This window comes from Ambystoma mexicanum, chromosome 3p (assembly GCF_040938575.1).
Source record: "Ambystoma mexicanum isolate Mex_15411 chromosome 3p, UKY_AmexF1_1, whole genome shotgun sequence".
NCBI classification, from domain to species: domain Eukaryota; kingdom Metazoa; phylum Chordata; class Amphibia; order Caudata; family Ambystomatidae; genus Ambystoma; species Ambystoma mexicanum.
The window spans coordinates 385,317,403-385,344,526 of NC_090925.1; the positions used below are offsets into that span (position 1 = coordinate 385,317,403).

At 44.3% G+C, this 27,124-nt stretch overlaps 1 protein-coding gene across 1 annotated transcript in view; it reads right to left on the reverse strand.

Moving 5' to 3' along the window:
• The window catches only part of NELFCD (negative elongation factor complex member C/D), a 591,264-nt gene that overhangs the window by 351,077 nt on the left and 213,063 nt on the right, over window positions 1–27,124 (reverse strand). The window contains exons 3-4 of the mRNA XM_069651053.1: window positions 3,348–3,457; window positions 2,479–2,588 (exon numbers count right to left, since the gene is read on the reverse strand). Coding sequence (XP_069507154.1) covers window positions 2,479–2,588; window positions 3,348–3,457 — 220 coding nt within the window. The remainder of the gene's footprint in view (window positions 1–2,478; window positions 2,589–3,347; window positions 3,458–27,124) is intronic.

The window sequence follows — 27,124 nt, forward strand, 5'->3', positions numbered from 1 at the left end:
ACACTAATGAGAACCACAGAGCAGATTTAAACAGTCATTTCGTAATTCTGGAACTGCTCAACAGTGCCTGGGAGGTTTTTTAGCAAGCGTCTTCCAAACGTTCTGAGAGGTTCAACTAACGCAGAAAAAAAGGGGGAATAGCTGTGATTATGTATATTTTTTATTGCATTTATTGCAAATGATTTCTAATGGGATGAAGTTACGTCTACATTCATGTTGAAGTCAATTATTTTTACAATTCAAATAACCTGTAAGTGAAGCACGTGACCAGAACTGGGTGTTAATGAGCCAGTTTCTAGAAGCTTTCGTTTAATGGAAAAGCATTTTCTTTTCAAGCACATTCCAGTCATTTGTTACCAAACTGAGCTTTTTTTATATCGTGTTTCATGCCGGAGACCCGCCTCCAAGCAGAGTCCCAGGATTGAAACTGCGATGCTCTGCGTTTTGTGATCGAGGACCCGTCCCTTTTTCCCCTAGGAGGAGCCACCCCCTTTGAGGCTAGCGAGGTGAGCACGCTAAGCAAAACCCTCCCTAGGCATTTGGGAAAGCGGGACCTCATTAGGAGTGACTCCCATTCAGGGGACAAGGACTCGCAATCCCATGCGGAACTCCCTATACACCAGATTTCTGCCTATATGGGACTCAGCAATACAAATACCTCTTATGTGCTTGGCTCAAGGTAAAGATGAACTTTACACCTGTTCGACAACCTGTGGTGAACGTTACGACCTCATCACAGGAGCGAGAATAAAGGGTCAATGACCCTTGAGTGGAGGAGGAGAAACCACACGCAAAGGGGAGGCTCTGACGTAAGTATGTCAGCAAGAGGCAGAGCCACGCTGCACAATGGAGCAAGCTGTGGTGCAGAGAGGCAACGCCGAAGGGGGAGAGACGGACGCTGAGGCGAGAGGCCACCATCCAGATATGGGACTGAGAAGCCAACACCAACCAAAGCAAAACATACCCGGAGCCACAAGCCCACCAAGGATGTGGTGGGAACAAAGCACACAGACGAACGCCAAAATGCAGGAACCTAGGGAGGAGTTAATCCTCAGCTCAGAACAAGAAAGCAGGAGGGTGAGAGGATGCCACAATGAGCAGAGTCCGAAGACCGCTCGTATCCAGCTCGGAAGACCGGCCAGTGGAGAGGAGCACTGCAGGTGCCAAAGAGCCACACCCTCCCTGGAGCGGACCCTGGAACACGGAAAGTACACGGGTTGCCCAGATCGAGAGGAAACAGAGCTACGGTAAGTACAGGGTCACAGAGGCCCTGAAAGAAAGACTGAAAGAGAAGGGTTACCAGAGCCTGAGAAACTCGAGGACAATAAACCTCAAGAAGTAACAGAAAAACGCAAAAGAACTGGGAGAACCACAAGTAGAATAGTGGGGTTACAGATATCCCAAAGAGCCAAGTGAAGTAGTGGTACTAAGAAACCCAAGAGCCGTAAATGCCCAATAAAGAAAGCAAAGAAGAGACTATGGGAGCCTGGAGGCACCCAAACACTGAATCTAGTGGGAAGAGATCAACTCAAGTGGTGGAGAGGGATCAGGGAAATATCCCTCCATATAAAGAACTTTCGACGTTTATTTTTTTCAGAACATAAGGCTTTGTTTTATTTGAACTTTGTAAACCTGAGGGACTGTGAACTTCGATAAATTGCCAGGAACTGTGAAATAAGGGGAACTGTTAAATTGAAGAATGATGAAACCAGGAGTTTCCTGGAAAAAAAAAATATTCTATCAAACACTGAGTGCAGGGCACTCCACCTACATTTCTTTTGTCCAAGTGGTAGGGCGAATTTAGTGGCTAGGTTTGGATGGAGGACTATTTTTCTTTTGACTATTGACAAGCACTGTAATTTAGTTTGGTGGGAAGGGAACGCCCCTTTAGCAATAGAGTTAGTGAAGCGTTTTTTTTCTTTTAAGTTGAATAAACAGATACTTAAAAAGTATGCCCTCTGGTCCGAAGCCTGCTTCTGGCTTGCCACAATTGTTTTAATTCCAATATAAACACATTGCCCCGGAGCTATCCTCCCAGCCCTCTGATGGGGATTTGCATTTATTTTGTGAAAGGAAAAGGGAGTAACGGAAAGTCAAAGTCCTTTGCAAATTGTAGGCAGAAAGCTATCATACTAATAGGCTGGCTGCTGAGAACTAATGAAAAAAAATAAAAGTAAAATGATTCTGGCATTCCGTCTGCATTCACAATCACCAGTTAATATAAAAATAAATGTTGGTTGAATTTACAGCTACTACGTTATGCAGGTTGGAGAGCGAGCAAATTGCACGTAAAAGCTTTCTGGGCGAGCAGGAAAACCCTTGTGGGAGAAGCAGTGGTGTTGACAAGGTTAATATGCACAGACAATTTTTAATTACAGGATATGTTTAAGCCTGCAACAAAAATGGTGCGTTTTAAATAAAACCTGCATGCCTGGTACACGATCACCTACCTCCACCCAAACATAAAATAAGCCATACCTCTCCTTCCTCTGTAAAAATAGAATCAGCTTTCCGGGGGTCAAAGTGTTTGATTAACAAGCTTTTCAAATGGTTTTCTACCGTTTCTTGAACGTGCACAGGTTCAACGCCTGGAAAAAATAAAAAATGACAGGAGTAAACCAGAAGCTATGGCAAGTGCTCTGTAAAGCCCAAATTCCTGTGATGGAAACGGAACACCATCAGCTTTTGAAACTAGAAACTAAGATACCATGATTCTTCTCTCAAGACACAACTAACAATTGTTCTCAAAGTTCCATACTAACTATAAGCATCCAAGGGGTTGTGCTGCGGGATAGAGGTCCCAGAGAGACAATGAGGACTGTATATTGTGGACACCCGCAGCGTAAATCCAAAGTGCAGAGCATCACCCAGCCTATTCCCTCCCCTTCGACGTGAAACATGCCCTCATCTTGTTAAGGCTTCAGTTTTGCATTCTCTGAAGTTGAAAAGGGGTTACCCCTTCTCAGCAAAGATGGATCATGCAATTGGCTTATCAGGAAGACTCATTTGACATTAAGATTTGCGTACAACCAGGCATGTTCTAGGTCCCAATGCAGGCGTTCTCTCATATCCAAATACATTTTTTACCCATGCCTGAAAACCAAAAACAAATAGAGGAGGCGTAAAGCTCAAATTTGACAAACCAGTCAAATAGCAACACTGTTTAGTATCACCCAGAAACGCGCTATCCGTAATATGAGACATTTGTTGTTTCTAGGATTTTACTTCAGCAGTAGGGCCAACAGTCACATTAGACATGAGCTTTAATCAGAGGCGACAGGTGTGTGAAACCATAAAGCTTTGCTTAAAACGTATGTAGGCTATTACGATAAATGCTGAAACTGTACCAGACTGAATGAGCCACTCTGCCAGCAGGTTCACGGTCTGGGCCACCGCTGTGTAATTCTCAGACAAAAGTTGGATCACATTCTCTGGAGAGCCCCCTGCCTGGAAGTACCTGCAAACTCAAATAAATAGAAGGTAACATTATTTGTGCTATCACTACATAATATAAAAACATTCCCAACAATATCCTACATGGATATAAAAATATGCATACATGTGCTACAAACACTTCCTAAGGAAAAGTTCGAATTTCCCAAAACGTACTAGATGAGATGCATATCCAAAAGCTTAGGTTGTCCCATCAATCACTAAAAGTTGACCAGTGTAGGGATGGCAACTGGACTTCAACATTCGTTTTCCATACAGGCAGAGCAAAATGTAAAACGGTTCTGCTGCTGGCTGTGTGGAAGTTAAAGTTGGGTGTGCACTTACAACATCACAGATGGTTTCTTAGAAGGCTTCCTTTGGGAGGCATCCGCTGCATGGGAGGGATCTGCTGCATAATTTCACAGACTCTATTTGTGTATAATATGTGTCTAAGCATCATCTAATCACACCATAACTCTCCTCACTACTCCCCCGAAGCCCCCTCTGCTTTATTTCTGCTGCTCTTCTCGCCTTTGAGAGGGAGTAAAAAAGTAGAGGTGAGAGGAGGAAAGGAGTGGAAGGGGTTTGGGGGAGAAGAGGAGGATAAAAAGAGAAATACAAATGAGTAGAGAAGAGGCTGTAACACAATGGGCGTGACAGAAATGCAATATGGAAAACAATGGCAGTTTTTATTCCAGCCTTTATGCTGACCAAACTGTGCGATTGAGCAAATCACATTTCTCATTGTGCCTAATCTTCATTTTGAATTTAGGGGACACGGAAGTGATATGCTTCACAATGGGTGTTATACATAATGCAGTGGGATTCATATTCAAATTATTCTTTATCGCCCCCAAAAGCTATGCTGCCAACCGTTAAGCTAGGGGACTGCATGTTTTCACACATTCAATGCCCTAACAGCGGCAGAATGGATGCACCCACACACTTCTGCCAATGTATTATTGATTTTGATATACTTTGGGAGAGGTTCTCGCGCCCATGTTCAAATGGTGAGATGCACGGACACAGCTATTTAGAGGGTGTGTCTAAGCTTTCCTTGGCTCACCTAGTCAAAACGATGGTCGAACTCTCCTGGTCAATTCGTCAAAAGGGAGCAGTGCAACACTTATTACATTATTTATGAGTAAACCCATATCAGGAAGTTGATATAATCATTTTTGTGAAGGTAAGTAGAATGATGTGCAGGATACATGCAAGTAGACTTGATAACCAGTGTCTCTTCAGAATTAAAGGTTGACACATACGAGTCATGGCTACAAAGTCAAATAGGTCCCTCGAATATCAAGTTTGACGGAGGGTCCCAGAAGGGCACTTGGAAGCAGTATCCGCGCAACTAGGAGTTAATTTCTCACAGACAACAAAGAAACAAAATCAGCTTTTCATTGGCTGATAGAGTGGTCCTGATGTTGCGGTACCTACAATGTGAAGTACAATACAATGTGAAGTGCAGACACAATGTGAAAGACAGTTGTGGTTCAGTAATTTTCAAGTCTTTTTCTGGAGGGGTGAAACATTCTGTTAACGCTCGCATAGAAATCTTCAGATGATTCTGCCCACCGGCTACCAACATTTTTAACGCTTGCAAGGTTGGTTGTCAATGGAAGCCATTGCCAGTCTACGGTGATGCAGCTTCGTATTTGTTGGCAATGCAGATGAACTGCAGGCAAACTAGTGTATGGAAGGCACAATAGGGAAAGCGTTTGCTGAGAGACATGTAGTTTTGGTAACCAGAAGCTTCAGACAGACCAGCAGTTGCAGGGCAACAGCTTTTCATAGATACAACGATTCTTATTACAAAGTGTTATGAAGATTTCTACTCTGCTCCTGTGGTGACTGCTAAAGAGGAGCCAGCCGACAACTAAGCAACAGGGTTACGCTCAGTTGCACCTGACTCTCCTAGTAGTTAACATGGGAGTGTAGCCAAGGCCACAATATCAGTACAAGAACAGAGTCAGAGGCGATAAACACTTTACAGTGTCGAATAAGGGAATGCAGAAAATATCTTTTTCTGGTTTGCTGTGCAAGGGAACAGAAAGTTTAATAAATGGACAGATCAGTGTCTTAGTTCATGATCTGCCAAGTTAGGGTCACTAGAGGAGATTGAGCCCTGAAGGTTGACTGGGTTGGTATAGTCCTCAAGGTCAGGTTTATGTTAAAGAGAACTAAATGTCTCCCACAGGAATCAATACATCAGAGTAAAGGCAACAGAGAAGCACACTGAGCTGTCAAAAAGCATACTGTTTTGTAAATGTAAGGTTACCGCTGTTAAAATAGACTTTTAAGCAATGAGGGTTCTAGTGAAGAAAGTGAAGGTTACCTTGCAGAATGGAAGGCTTTAAAGAAACCAGGGCTGTTGCTGGGTTAACAAAGATGATGTGATGCCAGGGTAAGTTGCAGTTGGCCGATACACAATGCAGATTAAGTAGCCAGGCTTTGCAAGTAGTGGCCCAGAAGCACAAATCGGCTAAGTTTGCAACGGCTTGAAGAACATACTTTGTAAGCATAGGCTGCAGATTTTAGAGGTTAGTCACCCTCCGGTATCTGGTGATCCTGCCTCTTCGTGACTAGCCATGGTTTTGAATATTTTCCTCAGCACTGTGTGTGTCGACAAAGGAGACCAACACTTCAAGGTTGCAGGACTTCTGCTTTAAGGCATGGCTCTCCCAGGGTAAAAGAAGAGAAGCAGTAAAGGTTACGCTCTTAAAATAGAGCAGAGTAGCAACAATAGTGTATAGGAATAGTGTAGCAGCAAACAAGTGAAGGCCCACACAATATAGCTGAACACAGATTTCTTACACAGGGTTAATGCAGCTGTGAAAAATGCAGTGTGTAAGGAATGTTTGCATTGTGTTTATTAGGCAATGACTTCCTCACAAGCACTCACTGTTCAGGAACTCAGTATTGCTTCAAAAATCCAATCTGTCTGAACGACGTAGCAAGAAAGTTTTGCAGTTACAGCAAAGCATAGTTGTGTCACTTTTTAGAGTAAGCACAGCTTGTGATTATAAAACCGCTTGTGCCCATTCATTGTTATGCTATGAGCCAATGCTGACCTATGAGTTAAACACAAGCAAAGCTTCACGGTTATGTGGTAAAAGAGCTGGCAGATCTTATGGCACAGCACAAGTCGCAGTTTAACAACAAATGTGTAGCACATGAAGGCAGTGACCACTGGTAAGGTTACTGAAGTTCAGAAGTGCAAATCTGATGCTGTGCTACATAGCAGCAAACCGGAGAGCATGTTGGGTGGCAGATTGGTGCATCACTGGTCCAGACGTTCTTAAACTTCTAAGCCTAGAATGTCTTCAGCAGTTGTAGGTCACATAGCCTACTCCCTTGCATAAGATTTGAAGGTCCAACCACAAGATGAGCTGCTCTGGGTCAAACAGATGCATTTTGGCAGAAGGAATAAGACGGCCGAGAAGGTAAGCAATCCAGCTGGCTCTGCCGAGTCAAGGGATGGGAGCACTTGAGTGGATCCATAAGGTAATTTGAAGACATACGAGTTGATCAGATCGCAACAGTACTTCACTGTCAGTGACAGGTTCAGAAGAGATGAAGCAGTAGAATGTATGTCTTCTACTTAAAGTCGGTTTCACTTCAGGGAGATTTTCCTTCAGCCCTAAAGTCAAGATCTTAAGGTCCATCTTCCAGAAATGGCTACTTATAGCGTTTCCCTCAGGATTACCAGACTCTCTAAGTGGTAGTGTAGCAGAGCAGCACAGGACGATCTCTCAGGAGGTGGAGTGGGGAGGTTAAGAGGTACAGAACACGCTATTTATTATTACCAAATGAGAACGTCCTTACAGCATAGGCCAGAAAGTTAACACAGGTCAATGGGACCAGTTCTGCGGATTTGGGCCAGTTTTTGGCAGGAGTTACCTTCTGCGCAAGTGTCCCAAGGAACAGGTACTAGAGTTCCAGTGGAGTCAAACCCACAGAAGACCCTTTTTGAGGAAGAGGTGGCCCTGGGATGAAGAAACGCATGACAAATGGACCCTCAGGAGAACTGGAGAGTCAGGAGATCAATGCCCTAGCTCTGAAAAGGAAGTCTGCAGCATCAATTTGGCGGTTTTCAAAGGCGGTCGCTGTGCACATTGTTGAACAACTACTTTAGGAACTAGCAATGACAGAGCACTAGTAGGAAGGACCCAGAGATCGATCTCTGGGAAGGACGTATTCACGGTTCAGTGATTTCCAGGTCGAGGGCCCAAGCCAGAAGAGCTGAAAGGTGAAGACACATGGATGTGGCACAGAATTCGGCTTTTGAGGATGGTGTTGGCATGAGAGGACCCAAAGGAAGAATGAATATTGAACAAAGGCCTGTGAAGTCACAGCCGAGAACAGCCAGCCATGGAAGGAGTTCCAGGAAGAGTGTTTTGTAGGGCCTAGGCCATTACAGGTCCATATCAGATCCCAGGAAAGAAGCGCAGCAGTCTGTTCCTTCTAGAGAAGTAGAGTGTCACCATCTGCTTCGGGAAGTGTCAAAGGTTGCTCTGAAAAGTCCTTCCTCAACCAGAAGGGCCTTTCAGCAATGCAGATACAGAGTCCCAGTGGTATCCAGTTGAGCAGTTAAAGGGTACCAATGGCAGATCATCCCTTTAAACATAACCAAGCACTCTGGAAGGGCTCCCAAACAAAAGAAAGTAAATCCACACTACCCCAGACAGGAATCTGCATATGCTAGTCAGCACATACTTCTGTCCGATTACAGTCCCCAGTCTCGAAATACAGGCTCCCAGTGAGCAAACATGGCCACCTCCTCCCGCATTCACAAAGAGGCACAGGGGCTAGACATGTGGCCCCCTCATGTCTTAAGACAAAGAAACTCAATTTTATGAAACGGAGGACACAAAATGATCCAGCCAGGTAAAATGGATTCCACCCTGTGGAACCATTTACACAGGCAAACAAGCTACCATCCGCATAGCCACATGGCTAACACAGAAGGGCACTTTCTCTGGGGTACTCCTGCCCCTGCCTTGACTGGGTACTGATCCACCTCTCTGCCCAAGACCCGACAACCATAGTCTGGGGAGGCGACATGAACACCGCACTAGACCCAGCGAGAGACAGATCGCAGACTACACCACAACCCAACTCCAAAGCCAGCCTCCAAATAAGGGAAATTTGTAGAGCCTTCGACCTCATAGATCCATGAAGAGCAAAAAATAGAGAACAACAAGGCTATACCTTCCACTCTGCAGTGCACAACACGAGTTCCAGGACTGATTACCTATTTATCTCAGCAAATGGCCTGATGATGTGGTCCCTGCCAAATCCTACCGAAAACTCTCTCCGACCACTCTTCAGTAACCCTTATCTACAACCCATCCATCTTCAAACCACCTTTACAGCACTGGCGCTTTAAAGCAGGCTCCATGCAGGACCAAGTATTCACATCCGAAATAAGGGAGGAGATCTCTACATTCCTAGACTCCAACATTAGTTCTGTCTCCACAACAAGCACGATTTGGGAAACATTAAAGTGCTTCACCAGCAGAGTCTGCCTTGCCAAGGAAAACGGCATCCTCAAACTCATCAGGCGGGAACTAACCACCAACGAGGAGCAACTGAAACACCTTGAGCTTACGTGCACAAAGACGAATGACCCAGGTTCACAGGCTGTCCTAAAAGAAGAATTACAAAAGTTCAGCACTGCAGCAGACCGCGAAATAAAGTTCCTGAACCGCAGCGGACAAGTCCGCCAATACAGCGAAGGCCAAAAACCCGGTGCCCTCCTCGTTTTCTGTCAGCTTTTATCAAGTTTACTACCACCAATAGAAGGAATACGTTCCAAACAAGGCGTGTTAATACACACCAACGAGGGAATTGCAGAAGAATTCAGGCTCTTTTACCAGGATCTATATAGCTCCAAACACAACACGAACTCAGACGCTCTACGAGAGTACCTCGAAAACACAGAACTATACTGGGTGGAAGAGGAGCTACAAGAACTCCTCAATGAACCTATCACACAAGAAGAGATCTCCGAGGCCATCAAAACCCTCCCAAACTCCAAAGCTCCCGGGCCAGATGGCCTGACGGGAGAATTCTATAAGGCATGTGCAAACACCCTGGCCCCCCTCCTAGCCGAAGTTTACGGGGAGGCATTAGAAAAAGGATCCCTAATGTGGGTGAGAAGGTTTGCATTAAGTTGAAAAACCCTAAAATAAAGGTAAAAAAAAAAACCCGAAGATGACTTGATTAGCGCTCGTCTGACTTGCTACGGTTTCTCGCTACAAACCCTTCCAGGGCGCACACAATACAAGCCAGATACCAGGCATAGAAAAATCAAGTATACCTGTTAGGAACCCCACCCTAAGTGGCTTAACATCTATCAGAGGATACATTTCACTTCATAGCACCATCAGAAATGTGGATTCACTAAAGAAAAAGGTGAGAGACTCATTCAAGACAAGCAAAACATTTGGGGGAGCTCATGTCAGACCCAGAGTTTCACAACTAAAGGGTCTTCTGTTGTTTTTGTACAGACAGGACTTCGTTGCCATTCAGTACTGATGCTCCGATTTTCTGGTGATCCCACCTCTTCCTGTTGTGTTCACACAGAAAGAGGGGTATGGATTTCTCTGGGAGCAGGGATTTCTTGAGGCTAGTTATCTAACTACCAAGTCACAAGGAGGGAGTGCCAGCAACTTGCGACACTGGCAAGTTGAGTAGTCAGGTGCGGTCCCCACAGATACTAATGGAGGCTCACTGTCATGTCATATGGGTCATGGCAAGATTCAAGCAGAGCTTCCGCAGAGTCCTCTTTGCATCAATTACATCTTTTCTTCAGGATTTAGCATTAAGCTACCATTCTATTTGGTCGAGCAAGGATGTAGACTTTGGGATTACATAGGGACATTGAAGCCAGGAGAACCTCATCTTACAATGGGAAGGGTTGCATAATTTCAAATTTTTGGCAACAAAGATAAGCTTCTTCCTAGGCATTCTGAGATGGGATTCTGTTAGGACTCATAACATCCAAACATTCAACCAGCCATATTTTGTTATGGTCCACTAAGCCCTCAGCTTCCAAGGCAGGCAGGGACCATGGCCATACATAGTTATATTTGCATTTTACCCACTCCCGCTCTCATAACAAAATATAGCTGTTAGCCTCTGTTCTGAATTTTATACAGGTGTTTTTGGGGACACCCAGTAGGGTACAGCAGGCTGTGCCTCACTTAAATTATATACAATAACTGTACACTGCCACCAACCAGTGGCGCCCTATGAGCTACCCGTATAAAGGTATGCGCGCAGAGGGTGACCTTCGGGCATCCTAAGAGGCTCAGAGTGTCTCAAACAAATTGGCGTCATGTCCATGTTTAGGCCTGGGATTTATGTAATTTTCTCCTATGATCTCCAGTAGGCCAGGCAATAAGCACATGGACTTCTTGCCAGAGGAGCAGTCCAAGACTTTATAACTGAATGCGCACTTACATTTTTCCCATGGCTCAAAAATCTGAAATTCATAGAATTATTCAGACCAATACATATTTAAAGAATCTAATGCAATTTTGACAAATGATGGATTTGAAAACAAAACGACTGCTAAACTTCACACAAGATAGATATGCCATCTAAACATATATAGGTGTACATAAAATCAAAAGAGAGATTTTGAACTCAAAATAGACAACACATAAGATGGTGGGGCCAGTAGTCATCCACGTTTCCACCTTCAGTGGAAGCTCTTCCTCAATCAGGCCTTGTGTTACCTACCCCATAGCAACCAACAACTGACACGGGGAATATTGGTTAAGAGACTGTCTAAGCGGGCCCTTCTTCCTGTAGTGGATTGAGCTCTGAGCACACAAGAACGCTGAAGGTCCCCACTGAAACCGCACACTATAAAATTGCACCTAGGGTATGCGAACACTATAGTTGATGCTGCTGCAACCATATTAGTGTGGTGCGAAGGCTGACTGAGGCAAGTGAATTAAAGCACCTTCAGCATACCTGGGTATAACGAGAAATACCAGGCTTCCACAGGCCAGCCAGAGACACTGGAAACAGCTACGAGACTGGGAGAAAGTGCCACAGTGCCCCCTATGGCATTAGCCCCAAAAATGAAGAGAATGAAACTGCATCAGGAGACGTCGAGGAGACCTCTAGGGAGAGTGAATACACACAGTGTATATGATAAGATAGCTGACCAGGGAGCGACCTATCAAACCGCAACCAGGAAGGTAATGGTTTAGGAGAACAAGGAAAATGGCTGCCATATGGTGGAAAATATGGTATCAGGCAATATGGCAGCAGCCTGCAGGTGGTCTCCCTAGATTAAACTGATAGAGAGGATCCACACCACAGGAGACCTGAAACTCTGGTGAGCTAACCATTCCACGTGTTTGCACTTGACGCAGCAGTGTGCGACCCATTGCAGCAAAGGTATGCTGATGAAATGGCTAAATCATTTTGCTATGATGTCTAGTGGTGCTGGGTGGTTGCGAGGTCTCCGGAATGTTGCGAGGTCACTGTTGGTGTGATAGAATGTGACGTGCTGGGGGTTCTATTAGTGGCAGTTGAAGACCGTGTGTTTGCCGGATGGAATATGCCAGTGTTTCCTCCATGTTCTGACCTACGCTGTACCGAGTAATAAAGGTACCTGAACTCACCTGCCGACCGAGCAGTTATTCCACTTACCAACCAACTTCTTAAACATTTCCTAGAATTTCTTAGACTAAATATGCATAGTCACAATGGCGACCATCATTCTAACAAACTACAGTGGTGACTATCCCTATTGTGATGTGCACCATAACAGGACACCAGCATGTAGTCGACTAATGTAGTAGCCATGGACCAAGAGGCCCCTGAAGTCTCCCTGTGGAACAGTATCTCAAGAGAAATAGCTCCAGGTACTACTAAATGTAGCTACTGGGATGCAGACCTAGTATCAACAGCAGCAGGACTGTTGAGGAAAATGTTCATTAAGCTGAACCACTACTATAAGACAAGGAAGAGACAGCCAGCTAATACGACCCTCCACTTCATCTTGGAACAGAAAACCAACACCGTCAAAAAGGGAGACCAAATGAAATAAAACCAGGGACCTACCAACCACTTCATCATTGCTAAACTGTAGTGGAAACACACTAACTGCAGCACCGCTGTCTAAAGGTAACCTGTTTTGCTAAACTGAAATCAGACCATGTGGAAAATGACAGACCTAGTGCAGGCATCTTACAAGGAATGGTCTATGACAATAGAACAAATTAAGAAAGCCGTGTTTAGTACTTCGGGAGCAGATTTACGGCCGGTCTTCAACTAATCAGAATTAGTGGCATTACTCTGCACAATTCTACAGGCCACAGTTTCAGCCTTTAATTACAGGAGGACGACTATATGTTAATCAGGCTTGGACTTGCCCAAAAGGGGGCTGTAGGTCCCACCCGTTCTGCGCAAGGTCATCCACAACTATGAAGGAGAGCTACAAAAGGCTTAACATAAAGGTTTAAAAGCATCAGAGGCAAAGCTACGCCATGAAAAACGTGCGTGCGTGTATACGTGTGTAATCCAGCCGCACCAGAGCTCCAGCACTACCATCCATCCACCACCATCATCATCCTGATGTCATCCAACATCAAACAAAAAGTATTTAAAATAATAAAATCAACTTTAGGCAGAAGGAGGGACAACCGAACATCTATCATTCCCTACTTTGAGGAGAAGAAAGCTCAATTCAGGATTTTTATTTTGTGTGAACTATGTTTTTCACACGTCAACATGTTTCCCAATCTGTGTAAATCTCGGGGGGCATTGTAGACTACACTCAAGCCAGATATAATTTACCCCCGTTAAACCCCAGGGAATTCATTAATAATTTGTTAATGTCGGAGACAGACATGCTCTGTGTAATTGTAGATTCTAGGCAACTCTGTTTCAAATATATATTCACATGTCTCATTTACAGACCCATCCCCCACTTCAATGACTTAGCTTGTAAATCAGGTTCCCTCCATAATCCGTTTATTTGCCATCTGGGATTTGATACATTTTTGGGACATTTATCTAAATGCTCTGGATTATACTACTTACATCTGATGGGTCTGCCAAAAGAGCAGGACAAGTAGGGATATCAACCAGCTTCTGGCACCACCAACAGATATGATCTTCCTTTCAGTCTGTCCACTTGCAGCAATATACCTCTCTGGTAATATGGCTCTTTCTTGGGAAAGGCCTCAGTCTTCAGTCCCATTTGTAAAACGCCTTCTCTCAATGAGATTGTTCATCAGCAGCATCCACTTTTTTCATGTCAAACAGGCTCTCTTCCTTTTCTGATTTTCCAAAACTCTGCTCTCTTCCTACGTGTTTAAATACCCAGAAAACTACAGTCTTGCATCATCCATGGATGCACAAGATTGGACTGGACCGAGCCTACAATAGGTTCTGTTCACTTACTCTCGTCAACAAAGAACACCTACTTTGGTTCAGCTGGCCCATTACGTTTTCTTTGTCATAAGGGGTTGTGTTAGTTATGAGGCATCCCTCCCCTTGGGAATGTAAAATCGAAATTGGAATGGAATATTTATTTCCTTTTTAATTGCTGGTTGGAAATGTGACATTAATAGGAATCATATATTCCGATTTGCAAGATATTCCAAATCCGAAAACACCCTTTATATTCTTTAGGTTGAATGCATAACAGTTACTAAAATATGTCATTTGATAAAATCTCATGGGGGCATTCCAAGATGGCCGCTGAGAGAGTGGCAGTGTAAAGAGATGGCTCCTCGCTGCGGTCCCTAAAACGGAGGATGAATTAGACCCCCAATCTATGCTACAACTACCAAAGTTCTCAACAGGATCCCGTGATCAGGGGGAAAGTATTTAAAGTGGATGCCAGAGGCGCAACATCAACAAGTGACCGCGATCTTCCAGAGGTGGTGTTAGGTCGTGGCATCTCGCAGTACGGTCAGTGGTGACCACAATGCTTATGACGGGATAGGCGCAGAGAACTACAGCTCACCATCATCACCGTGGAGGAACAACATGGGATGGTAGCAGAGCGATAGATGTGAGGCCCTCCTTTATCGAAGAAAGGGAGAGCGTAGCCCCACAACTTGTGATGGAGCGGAGCTCAAAAGAGCTACAGCACACCATCTACACTGAGGAGAATGCCCAGGGACCACAAGTTGCGAGGTGGCTTTGTGTACCCACTCCTTGGCTAAAGGAAACACAAGTCCCCTAGAACACAGAGGGTAGACAGTGCGTTAGTGGGTTGGAGACTATATCAATATCACATTGTTTGAAGTGGCGCTGAGGTGGTACTCAAGCCAAAAGGGCTCCTATAAGAAATCCAAGGATTCTATGCATGGTGGTCATTCCAGGGCAACTAACATTCCCTGACTACAGCCTGCAAGAGTGACCGGTGAGTAGGCCGGCGGTGAAAAAGGTGGACACTGTTTGGGCAACTGTTTAATGATGTGAAGTTGGGGCAAGATCTGACAAGATCCCACCATTGTCACATAAAGGGGTGGAGGGGGGAGCTGGCAAGGTTGTGGCTGTAGATCTATTCACAATGTCCCAGAATAGATCAAAAGAACCAGTGGAATGGGTCCCTACCCCCAAATTTCAAAAGAAAAAACAAGGAGCGCACCTGAAATTATGCGTAAAGAAGGGGAAGATATACCTATTGAGGAGTGCCCGCCAACCCACCAAGAATCAGGACCCGTCCCATTGCCAAAGACAATGGAGCAGGATTCCACAGCTGAAATAATCAAACAATGCTTCAATGACTTCAAGGATCAAATGACGGCAACGCTTCAGGCACAGTTTGCACTTATTGTGCAAGTTCTATTCTTAGCCCTACAGGAGGTGAAAAGGGACATTAATGATTTAGCAGAGCGAGTGAAAACAAACAAAACAGCGATTCAAGGAATCGCAGAAGACGCACGCAAAATAGATCTACTGACCCATCAGCTGGCAACGGCAACTTATAACATGGAAATCCAAATCGAAGATCTTGAAAACAGATCAAGGAAAATATCAGGGTCAAATCCCTGCCAGAAACGATGGAGGATAAAAACTTAAAAGTGTCTATGCAACAGGTGTTTGCCAATCTTCGAGAGTTGGAAACAGGGGGCTGGGGGGGTGCAGGAGAGTTCCTGATAGACCGAACACACCAAATGGGCCCGAAACTTAAAGATCCAGGAGCAAGGCCCAGATATGTCTTTGTGGCAATACAAGGTATGGGCAAAAGGAATCAATCCTACTGACAGCTAGAAAGTCAACCCCTACTAAGGTCAACAGCAGAAATACAATTGTATCAGGATTTGGCGCAAGCAACTTTGTTGAAGCGAAGACTCGTGGGTCCAGTGGTGAAAGTCAAGTCCAGTGGTGAAAGTGTTAATCAAAGATCAGGTCTGTTACAGATGGGCATTTCCTTTTGGACTCTTGTTTTCACGGGAATAACCTTGTGTGAAGGACTACGAATATTAAAGATAGAAGAAGAAGGGAGTCATCAAAAAGAAGCTCACAAAGACCGAGACACAGAGATTCAGAAGTTGGGAATGGACTAAATCTCGAGATAAAGTATTGTGGGAACAATTCCAAGGTGGTGTCGGTGATGTCCAAAGTCAACGGAGAGGGTAAAAATGTACAATGTAAAGGTGATTTATCTCCAAATCTGGGAATTTTTGACATGGTAGTGTTGGTTGAAGTAGATCAATATGTTGAGGGGGGTTTGAGGTTTGAACATGGGAGGGAGGGGGAGATCTCAGTGCTTGGAATCAGGGGTTGGGGGTAAGGGTGATGGGTACAGATAGACCTGCACAATTAATCTCTGGGTGCGTTGTACAGCTCAACCTCCATAGCGCAACGCGTGGGTAGAAGGGGAATAGGTTGGGCTTGACTGGGGAGAGGAGGGGGAGCAGTGGGTAGGCGGGGGTGAGGAGTTATGTTTTTTTGGGGGGAAATAGGTTAGGGGGAAAGAGGGTAGTCCGCTACCAAAGGAACACTCGGGAGTACATATATCCAGATGGGAGGTAAGAAAGTAATCCAAGTCCTAACTTTGAACACTGATATGATATGGCATTTATAACACGCCTATATACAAGTGTTTCAAGGCGCGACGAGGCAAGGGGGGGAACAAAGGGAGGACAGACAACGATCTTACTAGGCCAGGTGTCATTCAGATCGCGCAAGTGCATGGGAAGGGGGGAAAGGAAAAATGCAAGGGGGGAAGGGAGAGGGGAAGTGCAGTACATGGGATGTGGAATAAATAAGATAAATAAAATACATAAAAAACAGGCAAGTGCAAGGAAGTGCGGACAAAGTGCTGGAAAGGGGACTGAAGGGATAATGAAAACAGTGCCCAAGTGCAACATTAGGGGCTTAAACTCCCCTGACAAAAGACGTAAAGTCGGTTAGTTTTTGAGCCGAGAGAAACCCGATATAGTGACATTTCAGTAGACATGTGTCAAGGAAAGATGCAAATACATTGAAATTATTTGGTTACCCACATATTATACAATCAAATGATCAGGGAAAGAAGGGAGGGGTTCTCAATAGCCTTGAAAGGTCGAGTCAGAATATATTGGCTAAAGAAATGGATAATTAAACTACAAATGGGGAGAACACGTTTTAAGATTGCCACAGTCTACGCACCGAATCTGGGGCAAGATGCATTCTTGCAAGGGGTTCTGGGCAAGCTAGAACAGTTCGCAGAAGGACAAATTATTCTGACGGGGTACTTCAATGTGGCCTGGGATCCCCAAGTGTACAGGAGCAGGGTTGGCCAGATTGATTTCGCAACAACCCCCTACTTAAAAATTGAAAATGAGAATGGACAACTTATTGATAGATGCTTGGAAAGAAACCCAGCAGGAAGACAAAGGGTGCACGTTTTACTCATCTGTCCATCAGACATTTTCAAGGATAGATTATGTGCTTCATCATTAGGAAGTACACATCAGATGGATACAAGCCTAATAACCCTATCCGACCATGCACCATTAAAGTTAACAATTCTCAAGGAAAATGAAAAGAAAGGGTTATGGCGATGGAAATTTCTGGAGCATATAAGAAAAGAACAGGTATTGGGTGAAGACATTTGGGGTAAAAATCAAGCAATATTTTGAATTAAATGGGACTCAAGGTACACCGGAAAGATGGGTATGGGATGCGTTCAATGCGACTATGAGGAGAGAATTGCAAAAAAAAAAAGCACAAAGAGAGAAGATATTAATAGCAGCCCAACTGGAGTTGGAAACACAATTAAAAGCAGTTATGAAGGAAATGGAAACCGACAAGTGGGCACGAATACCTAAATAAAATGGGTACCTTAGAGGACAATTAGACTTGTTCCAGACGACACGCGCCAAGAAGGCCCTGTTGTACTTAAGACAGAGCTACTATATCAAAGCCAATAAGGCCGCCGCCTTCTGGCACGTCAAGTCCAAATGAAGGAAGAAGCTAGGATCATTGGCACCATTGAATCTGGGCAAGGCACGATTAGCTCGTGCTCCAGAGAATTAATAGAAGCATTTACAGAATAATATTTTGTGCTACGTGCAAAGGTGGTGCTTTTCCCCAAAGCCAGGGAAGGACAAGACCCAATGTGGAACTTCTAGATTTATAGCTCACATCAATATAGATGCCAAGCTTTATACCAAGATATTAGCAACCAGACTGGAAAGGCCAGTACCGTTCTTAATCCACCCCGATCAATCTGGGTTTGTTATGGGTCAGCAAACATTTGACAATACTAGACGGGTGAACCGCTTGATCGAGAAAATAAACAAAAGCAGAATTATCAGCAGGGGTTATAACACTTTACGCCAAAAAGGCGTTTGATCGTGTTGAATGGTCTTTTTAATTCTTGACAATGGAGGCTATGGGTTTTGGTCCTAGGTTTATGCAAATGGTAAGAGCGAGCTACAAATCCCCAATCCTACGATTGGCCATTAACAGGGATCTTTCCCATGAGGTTAGGGTTACCCGGGGACCAAACAGGGGTGCCCATTATCTGCAATAATATATGCATTCCATCTTGAGCAATTGTGGTCTAGAATCAGGAATGAGGAGAAAATTGAAGGTATTCAATTTGGGGGAGAAGACCATAAAGTAATGGCATTCACGGTTGATTTATTGTTGACAGTGACCGAGATGTCTTCTTTACCAGCAACGGAACTGACACAATTTGGGGAGGTTGCAGGCCTAAAAATCAACATACAAAAATCAGTAATGATGATATTTCAAAAAGGAAAAATATCAGGACTGAAGGAAGGCTATGAAGACCAATTTGTATTAACAGAACGGGGTACGAGATATCTGGGCATACAATTAACAGGTTCCTTGGAGTCGACATACCAAGTAAATCATCTCCGTCTTCTGGAGTCAAACAATGGCTTAAGATACGCAATTTACTGACATCGTGGATAGGAAGAATAAATGTAATCAAAATTATAGTTCTCCCAAGGGTGTTGTACTTCTTCCAGGCATTACCGATAATGGTCCCCCTGACATTTTGTAAGACGCTTAACAAGATAATGAGGGATATTTGGCAAGGTAAGAAATCTAGGGTTGCATGGAAGACACTAATGGCACCCGTACTTAGAGGGATGGGGGCCCCAGATTTCAAATCTTATTATCAGGGGGCACAAATGAGAATTATTAGGGAAGTAATCTGGTGTCGAAAGCAGGATCGTCCTATCAATAGGTACAGGTATGGGATGCATTCATCTATCACTACGTTCCCCTCCCCCTTTACACCTCTTTTTCGTAATACCCAGTTTACTCCAGGATTGGAGTTGAATGCATTCAAGACATGGGAGGATGCGGGATGTTTGAAGATGGGTGACATGGTAGACGGTCAACAGATTAGAACATTTCAACAAAGCAAACAGGCGTTTTCGTTGAATGAAAATGAAAGATTGAGGTATGCTCAACTCCGTCATTGGCTAATGGGAAATAAGCCCTTTAAAACAAGAAATCTATCCCGATTTGAAAAATATATCACTACAAATTTGGATGACAGGTATGCGGTAGGGGCACTATACAAGATAATTGAAGAAAATGAAAGTCTAGTGGAATGGGGATATATGAAACTATGGGAGAAAGATACAGGTACTGTTATAACAGAGAGTCAATGGTTGGTGGTTTGGAAGGGAATCCCAAAATAGATGCAGGCAATTCAGATACAGGAAATGTGGGCTAATGTAATGGTACAAAGACACCTCACGCCAGAGAAATTACATACGTTTTACAAGAATGTTTCGGGTGAATGTTGGTGGGGATGTAAAGAAACAGGATCATGGCTCCATATATGGTGGAGTGACCAAAAATCAAAGTTTTTTTGGGGAAGTAACAATAATGCAATGTCCGAGATGTTTGGTTCCCAAATACAAAAAGATATGGGTGAGGCAATGCTGGGCTTGGGAGACATCTTGGAGGTTTTAACAGAAAGTAAGCAAAGGAAAGCATATATGATACGGATGGTTGCTGCCGTGCCACTTATAGCACAAACATTGAAGCAATCGATGGCCCCAACAGAACAAGAATGGCAAATGAAAATGTGGCATTATATCACTCTGGAATGGGTTACTTGTGTATTACAAGGGGAGCAAATCAAATTTAAGAATGATTGGGAGTTTGTGCTGAACTTTTTGCACAAAGACTTTCGTGAGAATTGGTGCCCGCAAAGAATACAGATCTTGGACTTATTCAATTAATGTACAATTCACTGGATGTTAAAGACCTGTTATTATCAAAGTGGTAGCGTTGTCCAGGGGCAGTGGGGAGGGTTCTGAGTTTGTATGTTGAATGATGAAAATACTAATAAAAACAAGATTTAAAAAAAAACAACTTTTCATTTTCAAAATTGGGCAAACTGTTCTAAAGTTAGTCAAAAATGTTTTGGGCAGCATATTTAATTTTGTTTGAATTTCTTGAGTTGCTAAGGTTCTGGTATCGATGGGCATATCTGCTGTTATCAACAAAAGGGCAATTTAATAGGCTACTTTAATGGAGCAGGCACATTATGCAGCAAGGAGGATATAGGACGCCCATCGTGGGCATTATAAGGCTCAACTGGAGCCACTGCAAACCGCAGCACTAACACCAGATACTTCTACCAGGACCCCACAGGGGCTACAAGCAAGTACCATTAGCCTTGATAAAGACCCTCGGGTCGAAACACGTGTCGGCTGACAAGGGTATTAAAGAACCCCCCCCCAGTGTACCATATGTATATGACAACGTAGACCAACCACTTGCACAAATAAAAGCGAAATTACATCGCAATTTACAATGCTTAAGAACAATTCTTTTCAAACCCATTGAGCAAGATAGCCAGGAACGAACCCCACTTTTTATCCTACATTATGCATAAGGCCTTATTGCTCTACTAGGTTCGGAGATCAGGGCCTGTTCGAGGACACTGTTTTTAAAAATACACTACTTATCCACCAAACCCTGAACTTTAAGACCTTCCCATCATCTTAAAAATACATGTCTGTGGAATTGAGCTGAAATCAATGCAAAGTTCACATTTAGTGCATTTCCTCTGTAATTTGGTGCAAGACCTTTGTTCTTCAGGTAGACACATATGTGCCATTAGCCTTTTTAATGCCCTGGTAAAGGCCATTGCTGGTCTCAAGAAAGCAGATAGCTGCATAAAGATCCGGGTTAGGTGAACCAATGTTCACAATTTAGGGTCAGAGTACATAAAAACCACATGAGATGTGTCCCATGTAACAAAAATGAGCCATTTACATTGGCTGTATTGGACTATGGACTAACTATGCCATTCAAGGAAGATGGGATTTGTAGCTTCTTTAGAACTGTGAACAGTTGTTATGAAATATGTTTTGAGCCAAAGATTCTCTCAGTACAGTTGTATTACATGCACAAGCATTTTCGTTTTGCATCCAACAGGAAGGCTGAGGTGTGTGCTGCTAAGTCCCTGACCCACATAGCCAGTTCATATTTATAATTTTGTGAGTAAAAAAGCACGAACAGCACGGTCTGTGCATTTGTTCCCCTGTCCGCTTCCTCAATCCAGCTCCATCCCGCCTCCCAGGCGCCCCGATTGGTCCCCATCCCCATAATAGACAACCCTTTACAGGGCAGCCCCTGCGGCGAAAGGCCGCAAGACAAAGAGCAGCCCCTAATGAAGCAGACCAGGATGTGTCAGCAGGGGGAAGCAGGTAGCCCGCACCCCAACAACTATAAGCCTAAATCTCAACCTAACCCCCCCCCAGTCCTCAGTTCAGTGCACAACACCAAACAAGCCACTACGTCCCCACTGACCACTGAGCTGAAGTAACAGGAGAGCAGTACTGGGTACCCAACCACCTGGTATGCACATGAAAGCCCATTCCCCAATTTGTAGCTTAATTGCTTCCCTGTCCCCACCGCCACTCATCTTGGTGGTGACCAAGACACTCCACCAGCGACCAACGCAAGCTGTCTGACAGTGTCCACACCTGCCGGACGAGGACTAGGCGGCTGTCAATCAGCGTCAACAGCTAAGGTAGGCACAAATTTCAGGTACTAACAGCCATGTTAATGCTCAGCTCATCCTAATCAACCAGCACTTGCAATAATTGCACCAACCACACACACACACTCGTGACATCCTCTCGGAAGACCAGTGGGAATCCAAGCGCACTGAAATACCCTTCACATTTTGAAGCCTAGGACTTTCCCCTACTGTCTAGGAATCTCAAATTCATCTCTGTTTAGATCTGCCATTTTGTGAAAACTACACCTTTCTCCACTAACTTGGAACCTCAAACGTAGGTATGTTTATATCTGCCACTCTGTGAAAACTAGGCCTTTCTCCCACCATCTGCCATTTTGTGAAACCCAGGACTATCTCACGCTGTCAAGGAGTCTCAAATTGAACTATGTTTATATCTGCCATTTTGTCAAACCCAGGCCTTTCTCCCAGTGTTGAGTCACCACAAATTTAGGTATGCTTATATCTGCCACTCTGAAGCCTAGGCCCTTCTCCCACATTCCAGGAATCTCAAATGTAGGAGTGTTTGTATCTGCCATTTTGTGAAACCCAGGCCTTCACCAACCGTCCAGGAACATCAGACTACCCGCTGAAAGCAACTAACCATAGCATGATCATTACCCAACTAAGAACCAAGGTCAGGTCGTCCACCTCCCACAACCAACAGATAACCCAACTGTCTACGGTCTCTCCAACGCTTAATATCACAACACCACTGCACTTAGACCCTCCACCCACAAGAAAGAGATACAAAATCCAAATCCACTATTTAGGCAGTCAACCGGTAAACCCCCAGCGAACTACCAGCACCCTAGAACCACCCAAACGCAGAATGCCCCAATATATCAAAAATCACTCATACGCAGACACACCGCCCAATCTACAACAGCAGCCCCACTATATCACAACTACCCCCAGATTAGAACTATGTACAAAAGATGCGAGGCCACAGAGCACCACGCAATCACAAAGCAAAAAGGACAAGACTCAACACCATCCAAATCACAAGAGGTCCTACAGGTGGGCTACAGCCCCTGAAACCCAAACCAAAAAAAAAGAAAAATCCAAGCCCTCCAACCACCTAGGGCCACAAGATGCCCCGACATAGACCAGGAAGCTGCCAAATAAAACATGGAACAAGGAACTATCCCAATGCAGCTGTTTCCTCTTACAGTAGAAACTACCACAAATACAGAACACACCCCTACAAACACTACAAACAGCAGAACAAACGTCACAAGAAGAGAAAAATCCCTATATCTAACACTATACCTCAGAACTGCCTCCACACCCCAATGCCACCAGCAGGTCTAGGCAGACAGAAAACCTATTGGAATCTCGCAAGAAAAGAAAAAGAAGATCCGAGAAGAGAAAGGAACAAAATCAATGCCCTCTCTCCCATATCACAAAAATACAAGGGCAGCGTCAGCAACATCAAAACATAGAAGATAAAGAAGTAGAAGATTTCTCAAACACAGCGATCCATCTAACAGAATATTTCAAAGATGAAGCAGAACCCAAGAAGCTCCAATCAATTTGTATAAGCAAAACAGAAGCAACCCAACAGAACTACTGCAAGACAAAACAGATCCGAAATAAAAAATAAACATAACACTGTTGAAAAGATCCATTGTAACCTAATCAACACAAGATCAATGTCCAATCATGCCACAGAGATTTGTGGCCTCCTGTGCGATGGGGGCATTGACATCCTATTCATAACCGAAACTTGGCTGGACGAAAACTACAAAATCACACTCCACAACTGCATCCCTGACAACTTCAAGTGCTCACAGGCAAACAGAAAAAAGGAGGAGGACTGGCAGTAGCTTACAAGGAACACCTGAAAATTAAAACGGATGAACCACTAAGCATCGAAAACTGCAAATCTCTAATCACCTAACAGCAAACCCCAAAACAAACCTCACATTTTCTAATTTACAGACCACCGATAAACGATGCAACCTTCGTGGACGCCGTCACAGAAGCCATTACAACCTAGCCATCAAGCAGGAACACCGGATAATCCTGGGGGACTTCAACATCTGGCTTGAAGAAGAAACTGCTAACTCACAAAAAGCACTAGCCAAACAATTGAAGACAATGAAACTACATCAGCTAGTCAAAGGAGCAACTCACACGGCGGGTCATACACTAGATGCAATCTTCGCCAACAAAAACCTCATCACCACAGCAACACAAATACAGATCCTCTGGAGCGACCACCTCATCATCCATTTTGTAATCGTGCTACCCAGGACAACAGCCAAACAACCGGACAAACTGACCACGATCATGAAAAGAAACTGGAGGACCATCAAAGCTAGCAACCTAATAGAACAACTGGAGATCAACAAGCCACTGACAGTGGCATTAGAAGAAGCTGACCTCGACAGAAAAATACAGAACTACTGCACAAGTGGATCACCGAAACAATAGACGATATCTCCAATGAAAAACCTTTCACCCCATCATGCAAAAGAGCAACAGCAAAATGGTTTAACCCGCTACTCAGCAACATGAAAAGACAAAACGAGACGCTTGAACTAGAGTGGAGGACAAAATACGACCAGGCAAAGAAATTACAATTCCAACGACAAATCCGCTCATACAAAAAGGAAATCCATAAGGCCAAAAAGAAATAACCGAATCTCCAAAGCTGCCAACACTCAAAAAGAACTGTTTATCATAAACGAATTGAAAAACCCCCCCTGGCTGCAACAACACACCCATGCCCTCAATGAAACTATGCAACAACCTTGCACATCACTTCAAGAACAAAAACAGTCGAAGATCATCAGTACAAACTACTAAACTTTCCCCAAATATCAGAGGAGACATTCGTCAAGCTGGTAAGAAACAGCAACAAAGCCGACCCCCATCCCCCATGGATCCCTGCAACCCAGACCTACACAAATCAATCCTCACGCAAGGAGCACCCATGGAACACTACAGAAACCTTTTCAACCAATCACTATTAACAGGGAAAGTGCCGCGATCATTCAGATCGGCATACATGAAGCCGCTCCTCAGGCACAGCAGGCAACGTCTAAGACCGACAACTACAGACCCATCAAAAATATCCCCTATACAGCGAAACTGCTCAAAATCTATGTATCTAGAATACAAGATTACATATAAGAACACCTACTGCTGGACCAGGAACAAGTATGTTTCAGACCGATAAGGAACAGAAGCGGGACAGCTTTCAATCTGGGACAACCTGAAGAATGCAGACTCGGACACAAGCTCAGCTCTAATACTTCTGGATATCTCAGCAGCATTTGACACAGTGAACCATGACATGCTCATCAGGAGATTGGAAGAAATAGGAATCACCGACCTAGCCTTATGCTGGAATAAATCTTTCCTAACAGATAGAACAGAAACCGTCTGGATCAAACCCTTCAAATCCAACCCAAGGGAATCCACCTTTGGAGAACCACAAGGATCCCTATCTCCACTGCTCTTCAACATATACCTGGATCCACTGATCAAGCTCATTAAAAGACATGGCCCCACATGCTTCAACTATGATGACACACAGTTCATCTACAAAGTACAAAACAAACGTGAAGAAAACACAAACCTGCAAGAATGCCTACAAGAACTCTACGGCTAGACGAACACAAACGACCTCAAACTCAACCATGGCAAAACAGAAATAATGGTTATATCCAAAAACAGCCACTACATCCCATGGCCAACAGAACTAGGAACAGCAGCGGCACCATCAACAACAGTAAAGAACCTCAGAGTCCTGATGGAAAACGAACTAACACTTGAGCCACAAGTAAATGCTATAATCCTGCTGCATACAGTAAAAAGGATCCTACCGTTCCTCTCCTTCGCCCACAAAACACTCACCATCATCACCCTCATCATATCCAGATTAGACTAGGCCAACAGCCTATACCTCGGAATGCCACAAAGCCTATTAAAGAAACTTCAGCGTATCCAAACCGTAGAGGCCAGACTCCTGCTCAAAATACCACAAAGAGTACACATTAGCCCAGGACTGAAAATACTACACTGGCTACCGAAAAACAACTAAAAGTTCAAAACAATGTGCATAACGCACAGAATAATCCACGGCTGAGGAGCAGAGTTCCTAAAGAAGAAAATAACCATCCAGCAAGACCACTCAGATCAAGCTACAGCATTTGTCTAGTAGCAAAACCATACAATAAAAGAAAATACAGAGGATCATCTTTCTCACAGATGGCTTCAAAAACATGGAATTTCCCACCAAAAAACATACGCAATGCAAGGGATCATCTGGAATTCATAAAATGACTACAAACCTGGCTCTTCACCGCAGAATCAGTAGAGAACGAGTACGAATCATACATTCTAGCAGAAACAGGAAGCCCAGGGAGATACCCAAAATCCATTGCCTAATCATCCCCAACTAGTGGGCATAGGGAGGTTGTTTTGGACCTCTCATGCGCACACACATCACCAAGTTTACAGAAGAATGCCACAGTAGGCAGGGACCCCCCCCCCCCCCCCAACTAGATGTCAAGGGAGGGACCCATAACCTTCCTAACCTAACTATCTCTAACACTAGGGCGGGAGGGGACACATCTCAACAATCTCAGGATCCTTCCCCTCCCCTCTTAAGCACTCCCTTGTTCATCCTCTCCTCAAGAAACCCACAGCTGATCCCTCTTGTTTGGCCAACTATCGCCCAATTTTGATTACCCCCTTGTTGGGCAAACTCCTTAAAAAGCTGGCCATCTCTCAGCTCATCCTTCATTCTGACTCTGCTGGCTGTCTCCATGACCATCAGTCTGGCTTTAGATCCGGCAGAAGCACGGAAACTGCTCTCCTGAACATCCGTGAAGATCTGCTTTCCAACCTGGACTCTAGCTTTCCCTCTGTCCTCATCCTACTTCATCTCTCCTCTGCCTTCGACACGGGTCAACCATTCCATCCTGCTCAACCGTCTCCGTGATAACCTGGGCATCACCGATCAGGCTCTGGCCTAGCTGACCTCTTTCCTCTCTGATCGACCCTCCCAGGTCCAACTTGGGTCCTTCCTATCATCTATCTTCCTCTCCACCTGTGGTGTTCCCCAGGGGTCTAACCTCACGCGGTGGCTTTTCAACCAATACCTAGCAACTCTCGCCCGCTGTATTGCCATTTTCTGCTCAAACTTCCAGTGCTACACGGATGACAACTCATTTTCAGGCT